At 40.5% G+C, this 20,900-nt stretch overlaps 1 protein-coding gene across 3 annotated transcripts; it reads right to left on the bottom strand.

Moving 5' to 3' along the window:
- Window positions 1-469: 469 nt before the first annotated feature.
- Window positions 470-19,459, bottom strand: LOC104943933 (glycine-rich cell wall structural protein 2). Of its 3 annotated transcripts, none has more exons than XM_010769413.1 (14): window positions 19,393-19,459; window positions 19,105-19,149; window positions 18,317-18,367; window positions 14,304-14,366; window positions 14,154-14,201; window positions 14,041-14,061; window positions 13,502-13,555; window positions 13,052-13,087; window positions 12,562-12,606; window positions 2,134-2,208; window positions 1,801-1,833; window positions 1,447-1,485; window positions 934-990; window positions 470-728 (listed from the first exon to the last, which is right to left on the bottom strand). In XM_010769413.1, the coding sequence occupies exons 2-14, from the start codon at window positions 19,127-19,129 to the stop codon at window positions 724-726; spliced, it is 552 nt and encodes a 183-aa protein (XP_010767715.1). In that variant the 5' UTR covers window positions 19,130-19,149; window positions 19,393-19,459; the 3' UTR covers window positions 470-723. The 3 variants fall into 3 exon arrangements, with proteins under 3 accessions (XP_010767715.1, XP_010767707.1, XP_010767723.1); XM_010769405.1 differs by having other exon boundaries at window positions 13,052-13,090; XM_010769421.1 differs by lacking the exon at window positions 18,317-18,367 and having other exon boundaries at window positions 13,052-13,090.
- Between the last annotated feature and the right edge of the window lie 1,441 nt (window positions 19,460-20,900).

Below are 20,900 nucleotides of genomic sequence, written 5' to 3' on the forward strand. Positions count from 1 at the left end.
CTGCAGTTTTAACTTATTCATATATTTATTTCTTTTTTGACATACCTTAACATAAAAACGTATAGTGCATTTTGGTAGTTTTTTTATTATATTTAAAAGCAACATTTACTTGTGTGATTTGTGTATTGTAATCATGTCATTATTTTAAGGATTTTTGTTTATTCATAATAAAAGCATTTCATCTGAACCGTTTGTGGTACTTGATGTTTCATTTTCAATTGAGTGTTTGTGTTTCTAAGGTGTTTGTATTGTCTGACATTAGAAAGGAAGTGGTAAAACTTCCTGTGTACGGATGAGGCTTTTCTGATGCCGTTATATAGAACAATGTGTGAACAATGTTTGTACTCAGATGCTTCTATACAGCAACATATTACATATCATTTATTGGATTAAAACAGTACATCACTTTATTTTTTTAATTGTAAAACATTGAAGCACATTTCATGTACTTAATAAAAATGCATGTTCATCAATCACCACACATTTTATTCAGTGTTGACAGAATAAGACTGGTGGGGCACTGCACATTCAGGACCAACAAGACAAACAAGTAACACATTACACTTACAGAAGAAGACAAAGGAGGTTATGAAAAATAAAGCCTAAGACAAAACAGACAACACAACAGGACAGATGAAGAGAAACACACAGGAAGCTTTAAAAACACATGTAACTGAAGACATTATGTAAATGGTCCACTTTAAGAAGCCCAGGTTATTTGAATTAGCCTAGTTAAAGACAGAGACAAAGAGGTAGGGGGAGGAACATAAAGATATTGAATCAGGAAAAATAGATGAATTTGATTGGTTGATGACCGACACAAGTATGCAAAACATATTATACAGTGGCAATGAACTCATGCACTTCCTCCCTCATAAATGTAAATAACTGACCTTCCCGCACCCGCATCGTAAACCCACTAAACATTCTCACCTTTGTATCCATTTCCAAGGGCAGCGTTCCCTCTGTCATATTTGCCAGCTTGCTCTCCTGCGAAAGGATCAACCCAGTTCAATTTTATAAATGTGTAGATAAGGAAATGGCCGCAGCAAGAACAGGTTTGGACTTGTATTAGCGTACTCAGCCACACGCTATGCAGGCCAAAGACCCTTGAGTGGGAAATAATATATAATGCATGCTGTTGTACCTTTGGTGTGACAGCAATTTAAGTAAAAGCTTATGTGCATGTAAAAAAAGGAGTATAAAGTATAGAGTTCCTTTTCCATAGCCTCACTTTGTTTGTTTCAGACAGGAAAAGAGCACACATATTTCGACACATGCAAGACCGCACACTAGTTAGTTATGAAAGCTAATTTGTAGCACTGAAAATTATGCAGTACACTGTAATAGTGCAAGAAGACATGACTAATAAGGTCTCCAGAAACAGCAAGGTGAGAGGAAGTTAATTAGATCATTAATGAGGAAGTCTGAGGGTTTCTTGCTTACCCAGGACATCTTGAGTTGCTCCTAGCTGTGCACCAAATCCTTAACAAACATAATCAAACAAGTCTTATATTTAATACAGAAATAATACACAAAATTATCTTTTGTTATGATATTTGGACTTTGGGAATAGCTGAATAATGTGTGCAGCTAAAGTGTGTTCTTAAAAATTGTAATCTCAATTATGCAAGATATACGTATACTAAAATACCTATTACTGCCATGCTCATGTGGCCTCATCTGTGAAGTGCAATCTTATGTTCTAGTAGTTGGACAAAAGACATACAGTAGGGCCTTGGGAATTATGTCAACGGTGTGCATGTGTTTCTCTGGGTGAGAGAGTACAATCAAAGTCACCTGTTTGCTGAGGTCCATATCCTGCAGCAGCTCCTAAAACAAAATATGAAGAAACTTGAAATCCATTACAAGGTACATTTTTAAAACATTTTATACATACATTACATTTTCATATATTGTTTTTTTTCGTAAATTAATAAGCAATGTTATCCATTTGCTCGATTATCAGCTTTACTGGGGTTGAAACCTGACTGGGACATATCTGTTTAAATACAAATTAACCAACAGCACGTATACTTTAGAGAAAAAAAGCCAAACAGTTTACCATCAGACCGTTTCTCACAGTTTGTAGCTCTCTCATACACACACTAACACCCGCTCACTCCTTCTCACCATATTTGTTGGCGGTTTTGGCACCTTCAGCTCCGAGGTTGAGCTGCTGAGCAGGATACGGGTAGCCACCGTCACCTGGGGGGGGGGGGGCAATGTTATACGTCATATATTCCACTGTTCTGCTAGCATGTTTAGGTAAACTGATAGGATGGGTGAGGGCCTAGATGTTGATTTTACTTTTGTTATTGTTTTGTACAGCCATTTAAGGTGTTGTGACAGGGGTAAATATAGTGACAGGAGTAAATGTGGTCTTACAAATCTCGGGCTAACGTTACTTGCAAGGGCGATGAAAGCGGTGTCCATTACTTTTGTAAATCCAGACACCATAGAGTACATTAATATGCTAACACCATGGCAATGGCGTTTTTCATGTTCAGTTAACCCTTACTGTAGTAAGTTCCAGTAATACTAGAATTAGTTGTATTAGTATCGTAGTTTCGATAAGAAGTAATGTTGCAATTATTACCGAAATAAATTGTGGTACCACTTTACAATAAGACTACCCTTATAAAGGAATCATAAAGGGTTTATAATTAGGTTATGAATTAGGTTGTAAACACTTTATTAATCATTAAGAACCATTTATAAACCAGTTCTAATATAGGCACACATACATCAACACATGAGCATGTGTTGATGTATGTGTGCCTATATTAGAACTGGTTTATAAATGGTTCTTAATGATTAATAAAGTGTTTACAACCTAATTCATAACCTAATTATAAACCNTTTACTCGTTACTTTACTCGTTACTTTACTCGTTACTTTACTCTTTACTTTACTCTTTACTTTACTCATTACTTTACTCTTTACTTTACTCGTTACTTTACTCGCAGGACCGGCCCGCCCCTCCCTACAGGCAGATCACGCAGACTGCGGCGCACCTACAGTGTAAGCGCGCCACAGTTTTGTCTCTGCGAGACTCCACTTGCACTCCCAATTACTATTGCATTAAGGAAGACATAACACAAGTCTTTCTTTTGATATGCTCTTTAATAAAATAGGCTACCAGCCTACCATAACAAGCTAACAGTCGGTGAAACGTCAAGACACTAATTAATGAAACCAGTTCAAGACGCATTATTCTTATTCTTATCATTCTTTATGAGCGCAGTAAAGGTAAGGTATCTAATTACTTATTTATTTAGTTTTCCATAACTTAGTAACAGAGATGGTCAAACTAAAGTGGTAGAGACATGGCAGAATTCCTACAATGAAGCGGGACATTGAACTGTTCACCCGTGAGAGGGTAATCAAGAAAAGAGAGCGAGCGGCCCCGTTGAGGAAGTTTACAGATGAAAAGACTCAGCCATGTTTATGCAGCACTGCACGTGGAGATGTGGCAAATCGCGCAGATTACGTAGGCCTACATACAAACCTGCGGCGGAAACCCCTCTTGTCTGTCAGTGAGTGTGATTATTTTATAAAAGTAACAAAGTAACGCGTGTCGGGGCAATGTTAGTAACTGTAGTGTGATTACTGAATTATAACGCGTTACACTACTCCGTTACCGAAAAAAGTAATATTATTACAGTAACGCGTTACACCCAACTCTGGTAAGAAGGCAATGGGCCATCGGAACTATGGCCGTTTGTTTTCAGGATCACATGACATTGGACAAATGGGCTTCTGTTCAACAGGACATTTTCTGGACTCTTTGGGTTTCTAAATAATGGGCATTTAGGCCAACAACCCGTAAAGTTGATGACAATTATTCAGTAATCGGGAAAAAACATATTTTGAAAGAGATATTTACCCTGACTTCCAAATGTATTATTACATTTTAATCACTTCACCCTTGAGTCCAAGTGGATGTTTGAGCCAAATTTGAAGGAAATGTCCTCAGAGGAACTGACAGAAGTTCTAACGTACAATCCAAAAACATTATGCAAAAAGGTACTTAGTCTTCAGGTTATATTATAAATGTATTCTAAAAACACAAAGGGCAATCTCTCCGACTAAACCTTAGGTCTGAAGATTGGAAAGTCATCCTGTTGGATGTTTAAGTCACATGCTCAATGCAAGTGGAAATGTTTTGGCTAAGACAAAAACCAAATCTGACAAAGTGTTCTAACCCAATGTTTTTACAATAGGGTGATCCTTTTTTAAAACTTTTCTTTGCACATTCACTCACACAAACAAGTGGCTGTTTACTGCAGATGTGCTGCAGGAGAAGCTTGACAGGTGTAGCAACAGCACAGGGGTCACTGTGCTAAGCTACGCTAACCGCCCCAACTCCTGCTCTGTGGTTAACACATCTCCTAAGCTTACTCTAAAAAAGAAAACAGATATATTACTTCCCAACATGATGGACGGAATTCCGCGTCCTTTCCCATCAGTGACGGAGGGAAGATAAAGGGCGTAAAACTGCATTGTTGCTACAGAAAGGGAGAGACACGCTGCTGATTCGCTGATTCTCTCTCTCTCTATCTCTCTCTCTCTCTCTCTCTCTCTCACACACACTCACACACACAGACACACACACACACTCTCTCTCTGTACAGTGCAGAGAACTGCAGTCGCCCAAACCACTGCAGTCTCCCTCCTCCTCCTCCCCCTCCTCCTCCTCCTCCTCCTCCTCCTGCTCCTCCTCCTCTCTGTCTCCTCCTCTCCCTCTCCCTCCAGCTTTCCTCTTGCCCCCCCCTGACCTCCTCGCTAATAATAATAATAATAATAAAGCTTGATTTATAGAGCTGTGACGGCCCCAGAGCCTCTGAGGCCGTGTCTCAATTCAGGGGCTGGACCCTTCGGAGTACGCAGCCTACGCGGTCCACGGAGGACCCAGCCCAAGTAGACCGGGTAGGCTGGACCGATGCGCCACGAAATGAGGCCGCTGTATTACTATGTGCACAAGTATATAGAACCAGCAGCTTTGGGGAATCAGACCGACCAAGCTATAACGTTAAAATGTCTAGTAAGAGAAAGGACACAATACAAAAACAAATTCTGAAACAAGACAACAAGTCTGTAGGACGGCAGTAAGCCAGAGGTCGGGTGAGGATGTTCAGAGGCGTTTTGCTTTCTTCAGCACCACGGGGGTCAGGGGATGGCACGCTCTGTCCTGGATGATCCGCTAGGGCTTAGGGGTCCTTCCCAGCAGATCCCATTTTCAGCAGGCACCTCGGGCGGTCCAGGTGGGAGCGTCTTCCCCTGATGATCCGATGTGCACTTTCAGATTAGGGCCTTCTCAAGCCAGATCCATTTCTCCAGATTGGTCCCTAAGACAGAGAAAAACAAGACAAAAGAAGAATGTGAATGAACTCAATATCAAACAAGAGGTTGGAAAAGTATTATTGTAAAATGAAAGTACCATTCTCAGACTAACATCCTAAAGGATTCATTTAAATATGTACTGTTCTGGTTTGAAAAAACTAAAGAGGCTGAAATGGACAGTCACACCTGGGCATCACCTTTGAAACCACCAACTAATATCAAGCAAGGAAGAGCGCTGTCTATTTTTGTTGCTTATTTATTATATCGGGATTAGCGAACATTTAAGACACTTAACTGAAAAAAAGACGATAAAATCGGTGGAAAATTTAACAAGCTTTCTTTAGGCCTACCTCCAAGCGCATGACTGAAAAAAAAGGTGTGCATGCTGCTGCCCAAAGTTTAAAAACAGACAAAATTGGAACATGTAACAACAAATAAATTACAAGCTAACAGCCAGCCTAGCCCGCTCGCGCGCGACCGTCACCCAGCTGTTAGCTTTATTATTTTGTTAATGCCCTCCAAGCTTGACTGTTTATAAACTTTGGAAACAACATCGGAGCAGACCCTTCTCTACTTCGCAGACCACATAGGGCCCTTGAGGGCTAGCCCTTAGAGTGGAGAGAGTGCAAAAGAGAACAGTCCTATGTTTAATATTCAAATTCTCGACACAGCTAGATTGTTGATATCGTCTCCCCTATATTACTTAACCGAGTATAGACAGTTGTCTGATGCAAAATGATATAACTAATCACTCATCAACAAACAGGTTTGGTCTGGTAAAATTATATCACTGTGGAACAATTTAAATTAGCTAAACACACCAGAACAAAAAGAATGCGCAGTGCCCCACTTGCGCAACAAAGATAGCCATGCTTAGTGGGTGCATCATGCAAGTCTATAATATACGCACTGTAATTATATGTATACTGTGCATGCTCAGGGCAGATGGTGCACGGTGCGAGACTGTCTAGTACTAAATTACACGCTCTCTAAGTCTTTTTTCAAATACCAAAGCAACAGATAGACAGTATTAAGACCTTTTTAATACCCTCAGAAATAAAGTAAATGAAATGAAAAAATGGCAATACTTGCATCAACAAAGTAATCAAACAAACTACTATAAAAACTGGTCAAACATTGGCCAAGATTGTCCAAATAATAAAAGAAGCATCGTACAAGTTCCACAACGCCCTCGCATTGCGTGGGTATTGGTGAGCTTGTAGTCTGGTATTTTCAAAGTGCACAACGAGACTAAATGGATGGATCAAGAAAAGAGTGAAGGTAATAGCTTTAGTTTGGCATCTATTTTAGGGATTAAACAATACACTCGTTGTCTATTTGTTACCTGGTGCTTACTTACTTGGTCGTCACTTATGAAGCACTTATAAGTCACTGTCTGTCTTAGGAGTCATGCTGCGTTAGCACACACAGAAACCGCTAACATTTACAAATAACTACTTTTCCACCCGTTGTTTGATATGATAAGCACATTTTCTTTTTGTCGTTTTCCTGTAATCTACGCCGGCCAATCTGACGGAGAGAGACTCTGACTGCTCTGTCGTCGTACGTGACAGACGCGACGCTGAGCGCCTCTACAATGTCTGTAAAAAGGCAGGCAGCGCGAAGTCGAGTACAGGGGACACCCAGCGCGCATTCCCCGCGAGAGCCCAGCCGCGCGAAGGTGGCTGGAGAAATCGGGACTGGCTGGAAAGTAGCACCGACCCCTACACACAAGCCTCGTACCTGATCTCTATGACCAAGGAGACAACGCTCATAGCTGACATGGCGGCATCTCATCTGCTGAGTAATACCCTCTCTGTGTGCTGAGAACAGCAACGGCCATCACTGAGAACATCTTCCATCCAGCAATGAGACGATCGCTGTAGCGCGCTATTAGACCAGTCAGTCCTATACCAGACGTGCTAGTGTTCAGAATTGTTTTGTTAGTGATGCCCCTATTCCTTTTAATAGATAAATATTAAAAAAACGATTAATACATTGCTATGAGATCAGTCGTTCCCACAATATACCAAACAGCATCGGTACTAATAGCCGTCCAGAGGGCAAAACTAGCAGGTCTATTGCGTGGCCACATGTACATCATGCCCTAGCGGGGCCTCCATTTCTAGGCCGCTTCGGCTCCAGCCTACCCGCGGATCTACTTAGCCCGTGCGTCCTCACGCCGTGTGACCTGTCAGTGCCTGCGTAGCCTGCGTACTCGGCTGACGAGACAGCGCATGCCGAAACCACCTGAGATCGAGACACCCAGGCCCAGAGCTCGAGGAGCACCAGTGACACACAGCTTGATCTGACTAACGAGTTCTTAATAATTAGCTAATCTCACAGGCTTTACAAGCTTAGTATTGCGGCTCCAGACCAGCTAGATTGAGTGGTTCCTATCTCTATTTTGTAGAATCGAAGGGAGGTCTGGAGGGACGCGAGGGACCGCGGGAACCGCGAGGAGACCGATGAGGAGCAGCGAGAGTGTAACAGCAGAGTCAGACAGTATAACAAATCTCACGTCAAGAAGGGAGGCGCGTAGAGGCGAGGAGCAGAGCGATAAGAGCGAGCAGAGACAGAGAGAGGAAGCAGAGTGAGAGAGAGAGAGCTAACGAGCGAGAGCTATTTTAAACAAGAAATACGACTTACGGGCGACTGGGGCAGTTCCGATGTCACTCATCAGATGCAGTAGGTAGTAGAGTGTGCAGTCCACGTCCTGTGGTTCAAGTGATGTGCTCACAGACGGATGGTTAGTTGCAGGAGAGAGAGAGATGTGAGAATGCGCGAGAGACAGAAGATATAGACTGAGGAGTGTACTGGCGAGAAAATACAGCAGCGATTTCATGCCACTAGTCTGCGCGAATCGACGCTCCCTTCCATGATTGTCACCCTGCCAATCAGTTATTTACCAGCCCTTTGAGTAGCGTCCGTTGACCCCCGCACCACGACCGTAGTGTTAGACGCAGCGGAATTCCTTCATCATAGAGGTCAGATCTGGAGAATTTAAATCTCTCTCAAAGCGCCTGTTTTTACATCTACTATTACTGAAACATTACAGCAGAACATAGAATGACATGAGTTAGAATACTAATTAAACACGAGGAGAGGGCAGGGTTCTAGGAGGACGGATCTATGACAACTGATTAACGCTTAGTCACAGTGACGCGAACTGGTGCGTTGCATACACCTCAGTATGTCAAGGCTACTCCTGGCAGGGACATCTCGAGCGCGCTATGACAAACAGCCACCACTGTGTATGATGAGCGAGTATAGAATGAATCAAAGATACAGAAAAGGTTTAAAATGATCCCTTCCCTGCAGGACATTAGAGTATACAACAATTGGGGGTTAGATTAAGACCACGCTTGTTCGTCAGTGCTAGTATTTGGTGTGTTCTGATCTATGAGCCCAGACTGAACATTTGCGCAACGCTGCATCGCCAGACATTTGGTTGATCTGATAGAAGAGACAATCTCCGAACAGAGTAACTTCCAAAAGTCAATTGTCAGACCTTTACTAGAGAGTAAACTAACGATAGAGCGATGATTGGTCACATAGCAGCATATAATTAGAAATTACAGATTTACTAATAACTAACCGAAGCACTAAGTACCTTTTGAGTGCTATCATATGGCGGGAATTAGAATATGTACGTTAGAACTTCTGCTTCCATCGAGCTCTGCTGGCTCTGACGCGAGACCCCTGGCTATTCTGCGCAAAAGCGATAGATCTGCAAACATTTCCATCCATCTGACTTAACAGGAGAGGGTAGTAGATAGACGGACTCTCAAAGCTGTTACGCAGTACATTATCTTACTAATTTCATTTGGGAAGGAGTACAGTGGATATGCAAAATTAAAACGGAGATTCCTTCTTCTAGATATTTAGTGGAGCTGCATTCCGCTGTCATACGTTGACACTGAGACTTTCAGCCTTATTTCAGTGCAACGGTTACGGGGTGTTGCCCCTCCGGGCCCTGAGACATTAGTGTCCCATTCTAATTGGAGTCTAAGAAATACTACTCTGTATATATCTGCAGAAACTATATGTTTCCAATGATGGAACAACACGAAAGGCCCATTTGTCTAATGCATAGTGATCCGTGAAAACAAACGGCGCATAGTTGCCGATGGCCGCATTGCCTTCTTACGGCTAACGAGTTGGGTAGATAACGCCGTTTATGAATAATATTACTTTTCGTAACGGGTAGGAAACGCGTTATAATTCAGTAATGCACACTACAGTTGAGCGAACAGCCAGTGCCCCGACACGCGTTAGCCTTGTACTTATAAAAAGTAAAATCACCACTCTACGCACCGACAAGAGCGAGAGGTCCGCCGGCGACCAGCAAGGTTTCAGTATGTAGGGCCTACGTAATCTGGGCGCGATTTGCCCGCTCCCGATCCCACGTGCACGTGCTGGGCAGAAACATCGTGCGGGAGTCTTTTCAATCGGAAAGCTCCCAACGCGGGGGTCAACAACATGACATGATTTGGGGTGGTTGCGAGTTTCCCGCTACCAAGCTCTCGCTCCCTTTCCACTCACAGTTATCTATCTTATCTTATCGAGCTCCTAAGTATTGTGGAATCCTCTTCCTAAATTTGACCTATAGGCACTAACAGATAGGTTTCTGTGACAGGAACTCTCGACTATACAGCGGTCGAGTAAGACATACACATGCATATATATTAATACATGATCAGAACCATGGCCCGAGTATATATGATATGTACAGGATAACATTTCGGATCTGGCAATTACTAGCTCTGGCTCAACGTACAGCATACCATGTTAAGGTCTAGTTGACACACACACGCGCCGAAGTCTCTGTGAACTAATAAGTTAGCAGGGAAGAACTAACATCAACACTCAGGTAACACAAAATACAAGAAGCTAATATAGAGATGATTAAAGCACATACCACGTCAGAGCTATATTATTGTGCAGCTACATAATAAAATTGAAGTTATGAGCGAAACGATATATTAGAGAATAATCCGGGCTGTTATCTGTATATCACTAAGAGGTTATTACATATAATCTAGATGTCTTTACGTCTCACAGCACGCGACTGCTGATTTAGTTGGCTTGAGTAGTACTGGCACGGTTAACAGGCGGTACAGTAAGCCTAATTGGCTGACAGTTATCCAACAGAAGTATGGCGATCATCATAAAAGACAAAAACGAGACTTTTCAAAGGAGGTAATAAGAGTATATGACTATGGTATTTTATATAGTAACTTTCTCAGTTCTATATACATGCAAATCAGTTCCACCTCACTATCGTTGGGATTGCACAGTGCGCGACCGTTCCTGCGCAGAGCAGAAGTAAATATTGATATGGCTGAATGGATGACATATGCTTCGTGCGGAGAGCGCTGACGTGAGCACACATGCTATAGAGAGAAGGTGGGGCGCCGGCAGTCTGGCGTGCCTCATGCTCGTGAGTACATGAAAACTATATACCGAGGAGCGAGCGCATATAAGGAGCGGACCCATATAAACAGAAGATAAAGAGACAGCCTGATAGTTAAAGAGTTAAACGAGTTACTATTTTGTAGACATAGATAGAACAAGTAGTGTATATATATATATATATATTGCAGTATTCTGCTGTCCAAATATAAATGAATCCTAAATGCTAAAACTGTAAATATATTTTAACCATTTTCACCAGTACCAGGGCCAGTCTGCCTCTGATTGGTTAGCTTGTCTCTGTTTGATTGGTTAGAACCGCCTAGACATATCCCGCCCCTCGTACCTATCACTTACACCGTGTCGTGGACGCGCTAGCCAATAGAAGCGCGAGTGTTCATAGTGTGTCATAGAAGACCAATGGAGCCGTTTACAGGAACCGGGAAAACCCCCACAGCATATATGGGCGCATCTTTAAAGCATGCCAAATTGTGTTTTTTATTTTTATAAAACACATAAAATAACACACATCGAACCACTATAATCATATAACCACTTTNATAGGCACACATACATCAACACATGCTCACTATTTGGCAAGATGACTAAGCCTTATATTGGCTACTTAGCGAGAATCAACTCAGTGAACAACAGATACCAAGGATGCTGGCTGATGAAGAAGACGAAGTAAGCTAGATAGCCAATGTAAGGCTTAGCAGTACAGATACATGTGGACTCACTATTTGGCAAGCAACCGGTCACAGTTGCCCTGTTTATCTCATGTCGTATCAAAGCTTATTAAGGATTTATAAAGTGTTCACAACCTAATTAATAAATGAATTACAAACTATTTGTAAACCCTTTATAAGGGTAGTCTTATTGTAAAGTGGTACCGAAATTGTTCATAATTTTGGGAACTTTGCATGTTTGCATTTTTTGTAAAGATGATCAGAAGATTGAAATTGCACTTCTGTAAGTGGGAATAATACAACTGTAGCCAGCAGTCACTTAGATTGAACAAGCACAAAAAACTGTGTACAGTGGGAAAGAGCTTAATCCTCTATAGTTTAATTTAAGCAGTATAAATGTGTTGATCTTCTCAATAAGCTCTCAGCAAATAAGATAAACAAATGTCCTTAATCGTCAACCTATTCCGTCAAATGTAGATTACATACGGACACCTGTATAGTATATTTGATATGGCTACAATACGGAATTACATTATGTTTGCAGGGATCTGAGCAGCTCCTCCTGCTACAAGGACAAAGTAAATGGGCAGATGGGAAAACGTACTCGTGTCTATTCTCTTTTTTCACCCCTACATGCTGTAAACCAGCTCTGTGCTTTCCACAAGTTCAAGTCTGACTCATGCATGCCATGGAAAGGCTCATTGACAGAAGCCTGACTAATAGTGTGACAGAAGGATGAGGTCATGTCAGTGCTGCTCACCAAATTTGCCACCAGTTTTTACGCTTCAGAGACAGACGTCGCAGAAAATATATTCATACAGAGCTGTTAGTGGTGCAGTCGAGGAGCTTATTATCTTCCAGGTCAATACATATTCTCAACAAATATTAGATCTGACAGAAATATGGTAGACAAGTAACTTAAGCTTTTATGTTGAATTTGTGTTTTAAATTAAAGCCATCCTGCTATATATTATATAATCAACTCATAAAATACCACAAACCAACCATTACAAGGTGTAGTTTTCCGTTTCTAGTATAAAATGAGTTTATTTGTAACAGTATATGGCAGTCAGAGTAAACATACAGTGAAAACTCTGAGGATGCCTCTTACCATATCCTCCCTGGACTTGTCCAGCATAGCCTCCTGTACCGAGGGCTGGAGAAACAGGGAAAGATCATTAACATGCAGGTGAGACACTGTTTATCTAGTTACACCTTTAAATGTAAATATGTTATAAGCATCTACATGAGCAGGAAGACGGAAACCATCAGATTAAACTAGTCGGCTTATTTAAATAAGAGTCAATAGCTACACCCAGTGGATATAATATCACACTGGATGTCCTCTTATTTCTTTCGCCGTTAAATGTTGCAGGTTAAAGCATCTACTGGTTAGTGCCATCACCTCTAATGGGTTGAAGCAGGTTATAACTCTGCAAACTGTTACCTTGGCGCTTCCCTGATTTGGTCTCAGCACCATCAGATAACTCTGAAGTGTAACCAAGCCCTGAAACATAGTTCTAATTAGCATTATACTTTGTCTGTGAGCTAGTTACTAACCCTTTACCCCCTTAGTCCGTTTTCCTTTATAGGTCACTCACCAGCCCCAAGACCATCGCCGTAACCATTGCCATAACCTGCTGAGAGAATGAGATATATGTTAAAACATTTCAAATAAATAGTTACCTTCAACGAGTATATATAATTAATTGGTGTATTTGATATTTCTGACTTTAACCAGAATCAAAAGGAATACAAATGTTGAAGATAGTTTTCCTGTGTGTATGTGATATGCCTGTAAACAAAGCTTTGGCATCAACATCTCAGAAAACAACAAAAAAGACTCTAAACACAAAGGATCCACCTGTCGTAACTAAACATCATCACTCCTGTCAGTGATGGTTGCAGTCAGACAATTCACGTTTCAAGGATAAAGTTTAGTTTTTTGTATTTAAATGATCTTCTATGTAGTCTTCTTTAGGTGGCATTACACATGTTTGACTGATAGTATTTTAATGTTTCTGTACATATGATAATGAGTTGCCATTTACCGTGGCCATTGCCTGCCATGGGACCCAGGTGTCCTGTTGCTCCCTCACCATAGCCTGTGAAGACACATTCAAAGCATCTTGTATGGGACATGGACTCAATCAATATTTAACTAAGGACCAATATAATAGATTGTAACATGAAACACTACTACAAAAACATGACTTTCATGCATACAAAAAAGAGAGGAAAAGCTTCCATGGGAGTGCAATTTACAAAAACAGACTGAAATGGTTTGTGAGTAATCCTTTGATTTCCAAAACACTATCAATTATTCAACAGAAAAGAAAGGAGGAGACCGAAGCAGCTTCTCTTTGACCTTGAAAAAGGGGGAAGGATGAAATGAAATGCAGTTGGACTTTTCTTTCTAGAAACTCAAAAGCCAGTTTGAGAGGTTTACAGGGAAAGGTAGCAGCGGATTTTCTGCTCCTTGATACATGATCTTAAGTGCTCCATTCAGAATCTGAACATGAAAAATACAAGCTTCTTCATTTGCCATTAGGTAGGCTTAATAAAGGAGCAACACTTAGTGGATACCCACCTTGTCCGAGAGCACCAGCAGCTGAGTTTGGGAGAGACAGAAAGATAAGAGTTAGAAAATGGCTCAAAATAATCCATATATTTTCAAGAAAAGAGTAATTAATGAAAATGCACCTCCAAGTTTGCCAGCTGCGCCCCCCAGGTATGCTCCCTGTCCTAAACCTGTAGGCAGTGATTGGAAATCTTAACAACAGGTTATATAAAGTATCTGCTATCTGCTAGCAATAAGTGTTTTCTGTGTTATGTATCACTGGCCAACCTTACCTGCTCCGTAGCCCCCGGCCCCCAGGCTGGCTCCCAGATAGTTTCCTGCTCCACCCATATAACCTGCGGAGAAAGGAAACACAAGCTTAGTCAAAATCATCTGTGGTTTTCTGTAAACTGGAAAGAAATGTTGCCAGTTTTTATCTGTAATTAAAAACATGAATATTGATCAGTCAGTACTACTATGGGTTAAAAGTTTGAAACGCATGATGACACCGGGACATGATATCCCACATCCTTCCTTTGTTTCCATATACAGAAGATACAGAAGCTGCTGTTAATCGAGTGTGTGGTGTAACATGTGCCGCTGACAGCGAAAGAAAAAGCAAAACACACACACATAATAGATTTCAACATGTTTGCCAGGATTGCATGGTTTTTGGCACCGTCTGCCCTGGGCAATTTCCTGGATTGAATCCTAAAAACCACATCACCAGATGCTGAATCGTCTTCATACATCTCTGTTTAATAGCTCTTTAAAAGTATACTTAGAGGGGATAGGACACATTGTTTTACATAATGTCTTCTCTGTCTCTCAATCTCACTCTTTCCCTATTAAGTTTTCTATAACGCTACAGTGATTTCTGAATAGTTATACAACAAAAAGAAAGACAATAGGATATTGAAATATTGTTGTAGGTATTACTTCTACTGTAAGAAACCTGATAACTATATCAGGATGACTTTCTAGAAACACAAAATGTAATACATTCAAAGACCCCAACATAAAGCATCAGTTGAACGTATTGTCTCTTTAGATACAGTTTAACATGCTGCAGCCATTATACAATAAATGGTGTAATGTGAAGGTAAAGAGATTACTAGATCTAAGTTTTAAAATGCCAATTATCTTCTAAAACAACATACCAAGGACAATAGAAATGTGTATTTTTGACACTGGCACTGTTGAACACTGTAAAGGGAAAATACTTGTCTAATTTACAAGATACTAGTTTAGGCCTGTATACTACACATGATACTACATACTGTACATCAAAAGCAGATATCAAAGATATCAAACTATATTGTGTAGTTTGATATATAATCAGGAACACATCAGTACAAGAACTGAAAAAGGCCTTTGAAGTAGATCTTGTATAATAATAAGCCACACCCATCCTGTTACCATGAAGCATTCAAATGTTAAACAGAAAAGGAAAATATATTCTCAGTTGGTTTGTTATTTGGGTAGAAATAAATCCTGAGAGCATACTACTGCTGTTAGCAGCTGAGGGTCCTAAAGCACCTGGACCGTAAGAAACCAAATGCCCAAGGCCTTGAATCCATAACAACTATCTGAAAGCAACAAAAGCCATGTATCTGCTTAAGCTATATCCCAAAGATCACAACAATAATGGACGGGCTTGCTCATTAGTTCTGTGAAACTGATTCTAGCTTACAAACTCTTCATAATGCAGAAAAAAGGATAAAACAAACATTGTGTTCTGGCCACTACTCTCTTGTAGTACTTGCACAAGTGAGACAGGTTGAGCTTTGCATAAAGCAGTCAACAACAAATATTTCTTTGTTGCATTTTTACATCACATTAATAGAGAAAGAACACAGGGCCAAAGCTTCAGAAAATAGATCTGTTGAGTTTTTAAAGACAACAATCACCAGAAAAACAAGTCATACTTGATGAATCATGCAAAACAAACACATGTACAGTAAATGAACTGCATTTAAGTTGTAATTTAGTATATGTGATCTGATAGACAGTGAAATGTGGGCTGAGAAACTGTAGATCTATGATAGAAATGCACAAAAAACATTATGATGGTATATAAAGACAAAGCTTTGCTCTTACTTGTTGCCTGGTCATTCCTCCCAGTCTGTCCTGGAATACCGAGAGATTTTGACTCTGTGGCATCATGTTCAGCGTGGGAAAGGTGTTTGGATTTCTGACCCTCAGCAGTGAAGCCTTCAGCTTCCTGCCCTTCCATTAAGGTGATGCCTAACCTTTGGGTGCCTTGAGTTTGAAGATTTAGTGAACTGTGACTATGATTTTCTACAGTCACGGCTCCACGGATTATGGGCTTATTTTTTTCTTTAGCCACAAGGCCAAGCTCTCTGACACCCTGCCCGTCTGCTACAGCAGATACATGGCCTCTGCTTCCCTGCCCTTGTTGAAGAGAGAATATGTTGTCTCTGCCATCTTGATTTGGTGAAATAGGCCGTTGATAAATTGTTTCTTCTTGAGCATGGGGAGTTGCACTTCCAAGATGTTTGCCGTCCTTCCCAAGCTGAGCCTGGAGCAATAAACCTCGGGTGGACTGCGTTTTCGAACCCAAAAGCTCATGGTGATTGATTCCTAGCGCATGTAACAAGTCTCGATTGGATGCACAGTTTGGGTTTTGCTGATTATGTTGGATAGATGAATCATAGTCTCTTGCACCCTGTACCCGAGCGGAGGCAGAACTCAGACTTTTGATGTTGTCTTTAACAAGAAGCAGTTGGTGTCGTACACCTCTTGCGGCTAGTGTGGATTCGTGGCTTGCTGTGCCCCTTCTTTCTAAGAGGGTAGGATCATATCTTTCTCCTCCTTGTGGAACACCCATCCCAAAACCTTTACTCTGTTTATCAAGGGGTATCAAAGGTCCACGATGTGATGCTTTAACCAGAGGATTAAGGTTTCCATGTGGCAGTACAGCAGGTCTAAAGCCAGTTTCTGCCTGTGATTCAGAAGCAGTAAGAATATTGCCTCTCCTCATGTTGGGCATTTCAGGTCCAATATGTCTGTCTGCATACGAGGGACCAAGTGCTATGCTCTTTTCTTTCTTCAGATCTTGAACAGCGTGGCCCAGATTGGCCATCATAGATCCACCCAATTCTGCTGCAGACGCACCTGGCAGAGAAATATCATCATGCATTCACGATGTCTTGGTGGTTCAGAGACAACAGATTCTTTGAGGGTCAACAGCACACTGTAGTGGCCAGTGGCAAATATATTTAGTGTTCTTTTTAATTGATGTGTGTATTAGAGCAATTAATGCAATATAACACATCATCCGTACAGTAGTCGGTACTCAAATAGAGGTCATTCGAGACCAAACAGAGACGAGACAAAATGCATTATGGCCTGAAGTTAGTCCAGTTTCAGATGACAGAACCAGATCATCACCATAATAAGAACTAAGAAGCCACACAACTGAAGCCACACTTTGGAAAGACACTTATAGTGCTCATCACTGAGAAGAGCAATGACATCAACACATGACAACAAAATGTTGCCACCCTAAATTGTTTGAATGCCATAAAACGCATCAGTGTTACGGCACAAGACAAAGTCGCAAAATGACTCATCATTGTGTAGAAAACAACTGACAACAAAGTTTAGTAAAACACGGACAGGGTACAAAGGCAGAAACCCACATTTCAAAACTTTGAAAAGTGAAAATATTTGCAGTTTCAAATACTTTTCTTGAAACAACAGACATTTTCATGCATTCTCTAACCCAATTACTTTCAAGAACCAGAACTGTGACCAGAATACGGTCATTTATTATTATATGTCATTGCTCAAAAAAACTTGATATCGTCCCAAGAATGAAGTGTGCGTGATAACATTGTTTTGGTGCAAAATGCAGCTTTCACAATCTCAGAGTGTCGTTATAATCTGACTTCAATTCAGATGTTTGTGTATACTAATTGTGTATAACCTATATAACGGCCCTTGTAAACCACTAAGCACTATGTAAATATCAAACCATAATAACTTCCAGGTTTTTAACTGTGGTAATAAGAACTGGGGAACTCATGCAACATGCAACACAGATGAAACACTGATAGACAAACACAGTTAAACATCAGCCCTGTGCACACTGAAACAGGAGCTGATGATAACAGTACAGATGGAAGGTGAGATTTCATGCACACAAAAGCCAGCATGAACTCGACCTCAGTGAATCACAAGACACTCATTTCACAGAGGTTAAAGACAAATACAACAGAGGACAAAGACAGACGCAGACCGACAGAAACAAACAAACAGGTTGCTTTGTTGAAGGTTTTACCAGGTTTTAGCTGCTTAGCCTTCTGTCCAGTTGGATAGCCAAGTCCAATTCCTAATGATAGCAGATCAAAGTTGAAATCTTTTTTAATTTTAAATTAGTTTTCATTTTATTATTTCCGTTTATTTTGCTTGCTAGTTGAAGTTTACTTTCAATTATTCTTTTTTTTTTAATATATTTCGTTTTGGTAAAAAAAAATTGGAAAAGGTAACATTTCACAGAATTATGTAGCTGCCCTTTCACTAACACGTAGCTAGAAAATGTGTCAATTGCAATATCATTCTGACCCAATACATTGAAATCATGATTTGATTAATGAGTCTAACAAGACTAGACTGAATGAGAAAAACAATGGCGATTGATTGTGAAGCAGTTGCGGCATAGCGCCATCTCCAGGTTTTTAGATGTATTATTTTAATTGTAATTAAGCAATATTGTTTCAATTTGTTTGTAGATTATTGCTTTTAATGGGTTCCAGTTTGGGTATGAGAAATGTAAATTATTTCACTCACAGTGTTCCATGAAAACACTATGACCATACAGTTCTACAGTCTGCAGTCTACAGTAATTTGCGAGGATGAGCCTCTCTATCAATGTGGTTTAGGACAAATGGTTATATTATTTTAAAATGGTTTTTGAAAGACTCTTCTCTGCAATCTCATAAACCTGATAACTGACAGCAGAAGTGTATTTTTGGCAGGAGCGATGGTACACAAATAATCCCCAGCATACAAATCTGAGCAGATGGAAGAAGTAATGGGTTGTGAGGTAAGACTTGATTATTCACTTACCTGGTCGCACACCCTGATATCCCATGCCGGCTAAAGACCCGTATCCTGGCAAGAAAACAAATGGCCAAGTTCAGAGGATGTGGAGTAAATCTGTAACTCTGACAAGCACTCTGATTACATCACTACCTCCCTGGGTTTTTCAATCTGCGCCCTATATCAAGTTCAAAGACAATGACAGAGTGCCCCAGAGTCGAGATTCATCAAAAAAACAAGCTGAGGGTTTACAGAGAGTGCAATTCATAGTGGGCAAACAGCGTAAGGAACTCACCAAACCATAAAATGACTTACCTGGCTGAATGCCGAGGCCAGCTCCATAAACTGGAAAAATCACAAAAACAGAGGTTTATTTACAAAGTTTCTACCGCCAGCAGCAGTGTTAACATGAGATTTGCCTTCTTCCTTTCCCCTTAGACTTTACACAGGCTGATTTAATGTAATATCAAAAAACCAGTGAACAGTTTGGAATAGAGGTTGTGAACATAAACAGGAAGTCCTATTACTAAATTGCAGCTGCTTGGTATAAACACATTCATGTGACACAACAATGGGTTATGTAAAGCCAGATAACTTTCAATCGTATTTCTCTATAACAGTCAAATGTATTTATCAACCAGCAACATCTATATTTCTAAATAAATATAAACTGGATAATAACATCTTCCTTTATAGGCCAGTCTTACCACGTTTCCCTCCCTGGCCCAAACCCATTCCCATTCCATTTGGGAGTCCAGTCCCTAAGCCCATTCCTGTGCCCAGAGCAGCACCTGAAATAATAAGAAAATGTTATGTCAAACATAGGCAATATCTTAATAAACTACATTACATATCTACATGGAGCAAGTAAATCATGCACAAAAAAATTCAAGGGAATATAATAAATGTTTATATTGATGTACCATATCCGCCCTGCGCTCCATATCCGCCCTGCGCTCCATATCCGCCCTGTGCTCCATATCCACCCTGCGCTCCATATCCACCTTGCCTCAGGCCCGCTCTACCTCCTAACCCAAGAGATCTGTAACCTCCTGTGAAAACAATCAAAACAAATATTTCACATTGTTTTTGGATCATCATTCTGACCAATATGAAAACATTATATATAGATGTTCTTAAGACAACTTACCAAGATTAAGCTGAGCCCCTGCATAACGGCCAACTTAGATTTAAAAAAAGGAAAAATAAGTACAAACATTACTTATCTGAAGTGAAAGTGATATGAGACAGTGCTGTGTGCAGAGAGCTGAACTTACTTCCTGTCTTCATTGCTTTGGTGCCATATCGGTTTCCCATTGCTCCAAGGGCACCTGCAACTGAGAAAGTACACAAAGAAACAGCATTTTAAACCCGTTAAATGTCTTCTACCTGTGTAGCTGTCCTGCGTTGAAGGAAGGAATATGCATACCTCATAAATGGAACATTTTTAATAAATATCAAATGTCTATCTGAAGCAACTTCAAGTTCTAGTTCAATCATACAGTATTAGCAATTAAACAGAAGCAGGAGTTGGCAATGAATATATATATATATATATATATATATATATATAAAGAATGTCCTACTCTACAACATACAGTTAGCCTACAAGTTAGCTACAGAACATTTGTATATTTTAAACTACTAAGCATCCACAAATGTATGATTCATTCGGAGAAGCTGCTAATATTAGGGCTTTCTTGTTTAATTAAATATATGGACCCTTTAGAGTGAGTTACCATTTAGTGTAAAAGTTACGTTATAGGTTAATGAATGCCAAGAAAATCACTGACCTCCAGGTTTCACTCCAACGCCGACACCTG

This window comes from Notothenia coriiceps, unplaced genomic scaffold (assembly GCF_000735185.1).
Source record: "Notothenia coriiceps isolate Sejong01 unplaced genomic scaffold, NC01 NC01_scaffold00000339, whole genome shotgun sequence".
NCBI lineage: Eukaryota > Metazoa > Chordata > Actinopteri > Perciformes > Nototheniidae > Notothenia > Notothenia coriiceps.